Genomic DNA, 10,348 nt, shown 5'->3' with positions numbered 1-10,348 from the left:
GCTCCAATGGCAACAGCCCAGCCCTAACTACCAGACCAGGTCCTCCCTGAATCGAACACAAGCAACCAAGGAGACCCGTTTCACCTTTTTGGAGCTCATCTTTCAGATATAGCGTGGTTCCAGTGACACAGTGTGCACATCATAGGCATCAGCTTTCCAAGAAAACTCTTCTCTAATAATAATCTTTATATTTACATACACACAAAGCGGGCAGTGCTGTTTGTCTCGTTTTACGAGAAGATAATACAGGCCAAACCAAAAAAGGCCGTTACCTAAAGCAACTAATAATTACAATATAATACATTTTCATCGACTTACAGTGGAAAGTAACGTTTCCAAATGTAATTGCTGTTCCAAATGTTTACATTAATATATTCTGTATAGCAGCATCCTCTTCTGGAGAGAGGGGTCATTCACCCATGGTACACGTGACTTAAAGTTTTCATTTTGGAAAATAGTAAACCACTGTTTGAGCTTGGAAGGACAACAGAGAATTTTCTCATATAAAAAATACAATCTAAATCCACCAGTATTATGTTCGCAAAGCAGCTCGAGCTTTATCTAGAATATCCTTTCGTATTTTGGGGTAATTTGGATGGGCTTCTAAAACCTGTAAGAAGAGAAAGAGAATTATTGTCAAATCTAATAACCCAGACAATGCATTTGTTCAAATAATCTGACATTTGAAGTAGAAAAAAAGATACTATTCTTTTGTTCCTGGAAGAATGTCTTTATCCAAGGCAATCGGGTGGTCAGGACATGTTGAACAATATTAAAGCTTTTGAATACCCTAAATTATATTTACGATCTTCTCCCAATTCACCTTTTGAAATACAAGCTAATAATGGCTGTTAAAAACGTATACATTATGTTGCTTATAGAGAAAACTATTATTCGATAAACTATTGTTTATTCCTTTTGATATTTAATTTCTTATCAAAACAAATATTGTTTATACGCTTTTTAACGCAGCCACACATTTTCCACTTAAATTCTAAGAAATTTCCAGAAAATACGCAACTTTTTAAGCCGCTGGCATCATTTTAGAAAGCAATACGTTTTTGTCACATCTTCATCTTCCTGTATTAAGGCATTCATTTATTGGAATCTTTCGTGCTATTACCTATACTTTACCTTGTTTGTAAACTGCCATTTCTAGTGCTGGAAATACCAGCTCAGTTTTTCAAACTATAACAGAATTCCTAATATAAGTTTTTTTTTTCCAACACATAGTAAGGAATAACCAAAGTAAGTAATAACTTATGTTCACTGTTAGTTGCACGTCTTACTATAATTCAGTTCATTATTATGGATATTTACCTTCGGAAATTATCTTTGTGGTGGATCTCATTCTATTGCAGATTCCTCATCTTTAGAATATCCCCAGGGGCTAGAATAAATCCAGAAACTTTTTTCATAGTTCTCCTGCAATGGTAGATGACGCTAGCACAGATGTGACATCAGTGGAGCCATATTGTGCCACCCCAGGGCACTAACATAAGTCAATTTGACCAAGCCCTCAGAGTCAAAATCATGGATATCTTTAGGCAATATACGAATGATCAGTGCAACAGACTTAGGGGCCCATTATGATGTCGGGGGATTGCCCCCGCCAGGCTGGCTGGTAGACACTGCCGGCCTACCGGGGGCAATCCGCCCTACATCATCTCCAGAATTCCCCCGCCATATTAGAATGGCCGGCGGACGGAAAGACCGCCCGCCGCTTTTTCGCCCCGGTCGCCTTGCAGCCGTGGCGGAAAATGTTTAATATGGTGACGGTGTCTATTAGACACCGCCAGCCATATTAGCATGGGTTTTCAGACATGCCTTTCCGTGGCATGCGGTCTTCACTCTGGGGGCCACCTGCGGGCCCCAAGAGTGAAGAAGGGGTGGGGGTTGCACACGGGGGGTACCTATGGTACCCCCCTTCATTTGCATAAACAAAGCGGCAGGCACCGTGCGGTGCCTACAGCTTTGTTTATGCAAATGCTGAAATGCATTTTTAGCATTGTGGTGGGCGGTGCTGAGAGCACCGCCCGCCACAATACTAAAAATGCAGGATGTGCCCGCCACTGTGGCGGGCACATCCTAATACCCCCCAGGGACCCCGGCCCTTATTGCTGGCGGTCCCAATCTCGCTAGGGCGGACTCCTAATAGGCCCCTAAGTTGGACCCTTATTAGTTTCAGAATCTATGAGCGTCCTTTAGAATGGGGATGGAGGCGAGACCGATGATAACCCTGCAGTCAGATGGAGTATCCATCAGGTAAGCAACTTAGAGGTGGATTGGGCCTGAAAGGACTAAAGTCAGAAGGTAAAATCTTTGACCAAGTAAAACCTGGTTGGTGTATCAGACACGGGCTCCATAGTAGTCAGCATCAAACCCACACTCCATTGTAGTCAGCATCAAAGGATGCCTAGGTTTCATTCTACCTTGATCATTAACTTTCATTGGCACTTTGTATTTTGTGGCGCTATTCCTACATAAAGGTTTTAACATTCATATCTCCAGTTCCCCTCATTGGATTTTGGTCTTTTTGGTGTCATTTTGTTTATTACGTTTTACTCTATTTTTCTAATTTGGGTTGGGGGTTTTATTGTTTTGGATTTTGACTTTATTAAGGTTTTGATTCTGCAAAACTACTTTAAACATTGCCCTAAGTTAAGCAGGTCTGCTTTGTGCCATAGCTACCAGTGGGTTGAGCGGAGGTTAATTTAGTCTTTTTGAGGGTTCACCCTGACAAGGGATGCCTTGATGTAGATAGAAACCCATCACAAATATTAATCCACATTTTTACAGTCAACACACGTAACTGACAACAGTGTACGAACAAGTTACTTACCTTCTGTAACGATGTATCTGTAAGAGACATACATTAGTTATAGATGCCTTACCTTAGAATTACCCCCTGGCTTCAGACTGGATCCGGAGAAATATTTTCGTTGCAGTACCCCTGCGCGTCGGTAGGTGGCGTCGGTCGACTCTGCATTTGTCGTCGGTGTCATGGTCGCTGGGATGACGTCGGAGTGTCTATTTAGATGCTGGCCCTGCGTGCTGATGTCAGTTCTTTCATTTTCCGCGCAAGCTAGTGCACATCTAGAGAGAACTTGCACCTTAGTCGCTTTTTGACTAACCTTTTTCGACTTTGGCATAGGAGAAAACAATTGAGCCCCTTCAAAAATCTTAGCACAATCAGGAACTTAAACATAGCTTTTTTGGCCAGTCCAAGGTAATCAGAAGTACTTGGACACAGCTTCTCCAATAACTGAGGATTTAAGGGTATGGCGGAAAAAGGCGTAGTGAAGCAGAAAATTCCACATCAACTGAAACACATCCTCAAAGGGTCCCTTCAACAGGACACTGGAGGGCACAGAACTGTGGGCAATGTGGATGATCACAGATGGCTTGGACGTCCAGCATAGAGGTGTTTTACAGGAAAGAATTTCCCTAGCCACCTCTGGGTAAAAAACGCCCCTCCTGGCTGGCTAGATGGCACCATCTCAGGCTGTCGGCTCTGATGTTCGGAGAGCGTGCCTGCCAGATGGTTGGTGTCCAGCTAGATCTGGAGATTTTTTTCTCTAGCAGAACACCTGTGTGTTGGTAGATGGCGTAGGTCGACTCCGCATGTGTTGTCGGCGTCGTGGTCGCCAGGGTGATATCGCGGTTTCTACTTAGATGCTGCCATTGCGCGCTGAAGTCCGTTCTGACACGACTTTCCATGCCTGGAGTGCAGAGCCATGCAAGACACTGACCACCGGTGCACAAAACTAGGGCCCTGGAAGGGAGTCCCTATCCCTAGAAGTCAGTTCGCAGATCGGGGAGGATGGGTGGGGCGGTAAGGACTAATGTATGTCTCTTACAGATACATCTTTACCGAAGGTAAGTAACTTGTTCATCTGAAATAGTCAACCCGGAGGTGGGTCTGTGAACTAAGTTCACACCAGAAAGTCCTGGAGAACAGAACAGCTAAAAAAGCAGTCTCTCCAGACTTGGCTATCCAGGCAGTAATGTTTTGTGAACGTTTGCAGGGATGGCCAATGTGGCTGCCTGGCAGATGTTAATCAACAGAACTCCATGTCCCAAAGCAGTAGAGGCTTCCGTGTATAAGACAACCGATCGAGAGATGGTACCTTTGTGCACGGCCCGACCTTTCTCGGCGCCCACATAACCCATGAAGTTGATCGTCCACCCGGAAATCTTTAGTGCGGTCAAGGTAGAAGGACAGCGCACGTTCTGGGTCCAGACGGTGGAGTCTCTCCTCGTTTGGAAGGGTGCAAAGGCGGGAAGAAGGTGGGCAATGTGATGGTCTGACCTATGTGGAAAGAGGTAACCACTTTGGGCAGAAAAGAAGACCTAGTGTAAAGGACCACTTTGTCCGGATAAACTGCAAGAAAAGGAGGCTTGGAGGAAAGAGCCTGAAGCTCACTCACCCGGAGAGCAGGAAAGCGGTCTTCAATGTAGGGGTTCGAAGGGAGCCCACATAAGGAAATTTGTTCCATCTACAGGCGTATACCGTTTTAGTGGAGGGATGCCTGGCTGCCAAGATGACATTACAGACTTTGGGAGGAAGGTCAAAAGCTGTCAATTGTACCCTCGCAAGGTGGTGGAGGCTGGACAGGTTTGGGTGGAAGACCGTCCCATGCTACTGCAACAGAAGATCCTCCCGAAGAGGCAGTCTGATGGGAAGATCGATGGCCATGCTCAAGAGCTCGGGGTACCACTCTTCGTGCCCAGCCCAGAGCCACAAGAATGACTTGGGCCCGTTCGCAATTGGTCTTCAGAACTCTGGGAAGAAGTGGTACAGGCGGAAAAGCGTACAGAAGGCCGGAATTCCACTTGCAATGAAAAGCGTCGCAGAGTGAGTGCTGCCTTGGAAACTCCAATGCACAGAACTGCTGACATTGCATGTCAAACATCCATAACCTCAGCTAGTTGATTAAACTAAGTAAACTGCTGGTGCTCAATCTCAACATATGGAAGTGTATATTGAGCAGGCTTGGTTGTAGAACCCAGCCCTGCTGTTGCATCACAAAATACTCGGGGTCCAATACTCCACTCTACCAGGAGTGTGTCTCGCAAAGACAACCTTTACAGGGAACTCCAACGCGTAAAAGTATTGATGCAATGCATTCACGAGGGGGGCAATGGTTACCATTGGTAGAAGATACCCTGTACTGTCTTAGGGTGTAACCACCATTCTAGATCCTCCAGGCACTGTCAGCTAATCTAGTCCGCTCTGCCTTTTAAAGATCAGACCCATTCTTTAATTATAAAGGAGATGGCTTGTTTCCCCATCCAACTCCAGAGGAACAGAGCCTATTGGCATAGGCCCTAAAACCTCACTTCGCCTTGCCTTCTGCAGTATCATGACAGTGGTTTTGTGAGTAAGAACTTGTACCTGTCTTCTCTAGATGGTAGGAAGGCTGTCAATGCCAAGTGAATGGTCGGCAACTGTAAAAGATGGATGTGGCGTAAGGTTTACACCAGAAGCCAGAGTCCTCTGCTCTCCCCCTTTCCCAGATGATATCTCCAACCCATCAGTAATGCATCAGTCAACCCCTTCAGCTCTGGATGGGGAGGGAGAGGGATCTGGCACTGGTTCAAATGCGCTCAAGCATCCACCACTGCTAATCTCTTACAGTCTCCTCTGAAACCTGGATGGAATGCAAGAGGATTCCATGGTGTGGGGCACACTGTGCCTTCAGATTCCACTGCTGAGCCCACATACGCCACTTCACAATTTTGACAAGCAGGATGCAGGAGGCCAATAGGTCAAGAAACCTAGCAAAGAAACTCCCTCGTGACCAAAGTTATTTGTACACAAGACAATCACAGAACCCAAATGTGAGCGCCTAGGCAAATAAAAGACCCCACTAAGAAAATATTACCAACAACCTAAAAGATATACAATTTTTATTTTCATTTCATTTTATAAAATATTTTTTCATTACTTATACAACTCCATAAATATTATTGCAAATATCAGATTCCAATAGGATTAAATCACAAATCAGCACAAATGAAAAACAATACAGATAATCAAATCTCTATCGGGTGAATGTGAACACGGCGGTTTGCTGCTATTTTGGGAGACATTTCATCATGAGTTAAAGGCAAGCTTGACTACAGCACTGCTCGTTGCCTTCTACATATTGAAAATTAGTCAATTTTGGAAAATTAAGATAAAGGGAAAAGAACTTACAGATCTATCATAGAGGCTGCAAGTTTGGAGGCCCACTTTTGGGCGGTGCGATATAGTTTTCTCCCCATATTGTTCCTGTGTTGAGAACGCCGTACAGAAGTAAAGAAAGTAAATGTCTGAGATTCAGGAACTGAAGCCTTTGACTTCTGAATGATCATTCCTCTACGAAGGATCGATGGGGTTTAATCTCCGCAGATGCTGTTACTGATGTTCATAGCGAGTAGAGGACAACCTTGCTAAACCCTGTATTTATTTTCAAAAGACTGATATTGGTACCTACTTGGAAGGTAGTCACACTGATTATTGGAGTGTGTGATTTAATTCTTCCCAGGTGGAGTGACTTTCTGCCCCTCTTTTTGTGGGGCGGTTTATCTGGCAGGTCCTGATGAAGGTGGCATTTTACCAGCGTGCAGCCACCGAAACGCGTCGACCACGGCAACTATGACATCCTGCCATTGTGCAGTTTCTATCTTTGGTCATCCCAGTAACTTTGTCATTCCGTAATTGTGTTCCCCAGATATATTATGGATGTGAATGCGTGTCTGGATGTGTATGAGTTGAGTCTGATTGAGTTGATGTGATGTTTTTGGTTGTCTCTTCCCGGGTTTTCATGATTTGATTATCTGTATTGTGTTTTTCATTTCTGCTGATTTGTGATTTAATCATATTGGAATTTGATATTTGCAATAATATTTATGGAGTTGTATAAGTTATGAAAAAATATTTTATAGAATGAAAATAAAATAAAAATTGTATATCTTTTAGGTTGTTGGTAATATTTTCTTAGTGAGGTCTTTTATTTGCCTAGGCGCTCACATTTGGGTTCTGTGATTAAGTCTTGTGTACAAATAACTTTGGTCACAAGGGAGTTTCTTTGTTAGGTTTCTATTTTCCCCTCTTCTCCCTGACCGTGTTCTTCCTTTTTAGAGGGGGTCCCTTACTCTTTTTGCATTGGCCAATAGGTCAAGGACCTTCAGAAACATTCTCATGGAGACCCAGGACCAAGGCAAAAACATCAGGATCACAGCCCAAATGCTTGGACTCCGTGACGGAGGGAAGGCCCTGAACTGCATGGCACACATGACAGCTTTTATGAAAGGAAGGAGTGAGGTGCGAATTCAGCACATTGATCAAGAACCTAAATGATGATAGGCGATTCACTGCGATCTGGAGGTGGTCCCCGACTGACAGTGGAGAGCCTGCCTTCAACAGCCAGTTGTCGAGGTAGGAGATAATGGAACTCCCAACCACCGAAGACTGGCAGGGACCACCGTCATCGCTTTTGTTAACACACAAGGGGAAGGGAAGCACAGCAAATTAAAATTGCTCCTGGCCTACCTTAAACCTTAGGTAACATTTGTGGGACTGCAGGATAAATATATGAAAGTACACATCCTGCAGGTCCAAGTCAACCATCCATTTGCTCAGTTCCAGGACACAGAGAACCTGGGCCACTCTGTGCATTTTGAATATATCCTTCTGCAGGAAGGTACTCAGAAGGCGAAGGTCTAGAGTCCTCTATCCTTCTTCAGCACGAGTAAAAAGCGGGAGTAACAACCTGTCCGTATTTCAGAGGCCGGCACCCACTTGATGGCACCTTCAACAGTAGTGCTCGCAGCTCTTTCATGATGAATAGGTACTCCTCTGAAAGCCGTTCTGATCTGGCCGAAAACAGTGGTGGCCAGAAAGAAATGGAAGGGCATAGATCATCTGGACGATCTTGCGGCCCCATTTGTTGGATGTGATGATTCAGCACCCCGAGAAGAAACATTGGATTCTGCCTCCCACAGGGTGGTTGCGCACCTCTAAGGGCAAAGTAAAACGTTTGGAAGCGGATGTCGCAGGGGAAATGGACTGGGAAGATTGGTGCCCTTGGTAACCTGCATGTTGCCAACCTGATCCCTGTCCCTTGTTACAAAACGGCTGAGGTGGCTGCAGTGGGCTGAAGGGGGACCTGGCATTGTCTTTATGCCAGACCTCTGGATTAACCTCAAAAAGGCCATAACGAAGGAGGAAACTGTCTGGTAAGTGTCAAAAAAACGAAAGAGTGCACCCTGGTCTGGTTTTTCCTTTAAGCACTCCAGGACAGAATCAGCTTTGTCAACAAAAAGGCAGGATCCATCATCAAAAGGCGTATCCAGAAGAGATGCCTGCACATCTCCAGAAAAGCCTGTGGATCTCATCCACACATGTTGACGGGGCACCACACTACTAGTAACAACTGCCCGCCCCAAAAATGTGTAGTATCCAAGCTAGCCTAAATCACGTGCTTGGCTGCATCCTTGAATATTTTGACCCAAGTAGGCCTTAAACTCTTCCAGGAGTGCGGGCAAGATCTCCTCAGTCCGGGTTTCCATGAGAATATTTGAGGCGGCAGGATTCCACTTGCCACGACCCAGAGAGCGGGCATATAATGGTATACTGCTTCCTGTCAGGGAGAGTAGTGGTTAAAGAATTAGGATTCACCTTGCTGGTGGAAGCTTGCACCAGCAAACTATCAGGAACAGGATGATGTAAAAGAAAATCAGTCACCAGGTGCCAGTCTGTGGGATCAGGGTACTTGCCTATTCACTGGTGGGCAAGAGCTAGGTTTAAAACAAAACCCCACAAGAGTCTCAGTTAGGGCTTTGTTGAACAGTAGTAAGGGCTCAGAAGAAAAGCCAGTCTGCGGAACTTAAGTAAACACATTTGCTTTAACTTCAACAGAAGGAAGTTGCGGATCCAGGACCTCAGCAGCAAGTTTGATGACTACAGCAAAGGAAGCACACTTTTTTTCAGTTGGTGGCCCATTCAACCCTGTATTAGGGGGAATATCGAGCACACTGACCTCTTGTAAAATCAAATATATACTGTCATCCTCAAAACGTGGAGATAAATCATCATCTTCCTTCTGGTGGCAATTTCTGGACAGAGATGGAAACAAAAATCTGGCAAAGCAACTGGGTAGAACTCTGTGGTACAAGGAGTGTTCTGTCTAAATTGTGTTCTGTCTAAATTGTACTGAATAGAAAACAGGTGCACTGGATTGAAGTAAGAGTGTGACCACGGTCGACGTTGAGCCAGGATCGGCCCAGGGTCGCACACTAGAGTCAGCAGGTGATACCCCTCAGGCACCAGCAACAGCGGAACAGGCACTGACAAAGAAGAGACCCAGTGCAGCTCTTGGAATCAGAATGGAAATTGGTACCGGACTGAGTGCAGAACCAGAGATGTGTTCCAGGGGCTCAGATAGTCCGACAGTGGCGACTCTCTAATGGACTCCAGCTGGTGTTTCATCACCGATGACCGTGGGAACTCTCGGTTTATCTGGATCAACTATGCGATTGGCTCCTCAATAAGATCAGAAGAGGGATTGAGTGGGGCCTTGACTCGCTCACAACTTCTCTTTAGAGAGTTGCGGGATGGGGTCATGCCTCGCTTCACATTCTTGTGTTTCTGCTTTGATTTGGACTTTGAGTTACTGGATGACCTCGAAGAGGATTGCCCTTGACTTACAGCTTGACTTGCATGGCTTCTTTCTTTTTGCAGCGACGTAAAGGGCTGCTTCACAGTCCCGGAATGCCTTTGGGTGCATGGGGAAATAGTCCTAAAACATCTTGCATTTGTGTCCCAAGATAAAGACATGTAGTTTTAGGTGAAAACATGGTTCCCTTGCACACTGAATTTCAGTGTGAAAATTCGACAAACCAAAGAAAAAGGGTGATCGACCTTAGAAGGCACGGAAAGAAAAGAACTAAAATCAGCACATGGGGGAGCCGCCTAACGGGGAGCAGGAGAACTGCTCAGAAAATATCCAGATCCAGTCTGACTGCTGGGAATATTCTAAAGATGAGTAATCTGCAGTTAGCTGTATCCATGATAAAGAAGTATCATGTGCCTCTGCATTTTATTCACATAAAATCATCATAAAGCATAGCGTTACGAGATGTTCCGAAATAACTGCCAGTTATTTCTGAACATCTTACCTTTTTGGGTACTAACAACAAGCAGATTGAGGGCTATTGGGTTCTGCTTTCCAGGACAAATTTCTACTTTTGAAAGTTGTTTGTTAAGTCTTGTGTACAGACCGCAGTAGCAGAATCTTGTTGAAAGACATTATTTGCAATAACAATATTTACAATGAGTTGTACATCAGCCCACTTTTTT

At 44.8% G+C, this 10,348-nt stretch overlaps 1 protein-coding gene across 1 annotated transcript in view; it reads right to left on the bottom strand.

Annotated features, from left to right (window-relative positions):
• Positions 1 to 215: 215 nt before the first annotated feature.
• Positions 216 to 10,348, bottom strand: part of TTC21B (tetratricopeptide repeat domain 21B) — a 502,211-nt gene continuing 492,078 nt past the window's right edge. The window contains exon 29 of the mRNA XM_086956589.1: positions 216 to 610. Within this exon, the coding sequence (XP_086812715.1) occupies positions 533 to 610 (78 nt within the window). The 3' untranslated portion in view covers positions 216 to 532. The remainder of the gene's footprint in view (positions 611 to 10,348) is intronic.

The sequence above is a fragment of the Lissotriton vulgaris genome, chromosome 2_1, assembly GCF_964263255.1.
Source record: "Lissotriton vulgaris chromosome 2_1, aLisVul1.2, whole genome shotgun sequence".
NCBI lineage: Eukaryota > Metazoa > Chordata > Amphibia > Caudata > Salamandridae > Lissotriton > Lissotriton vulgaris.
This window is presented reverse-complemented; position numbering and strand designations above follow the sequence as displayed.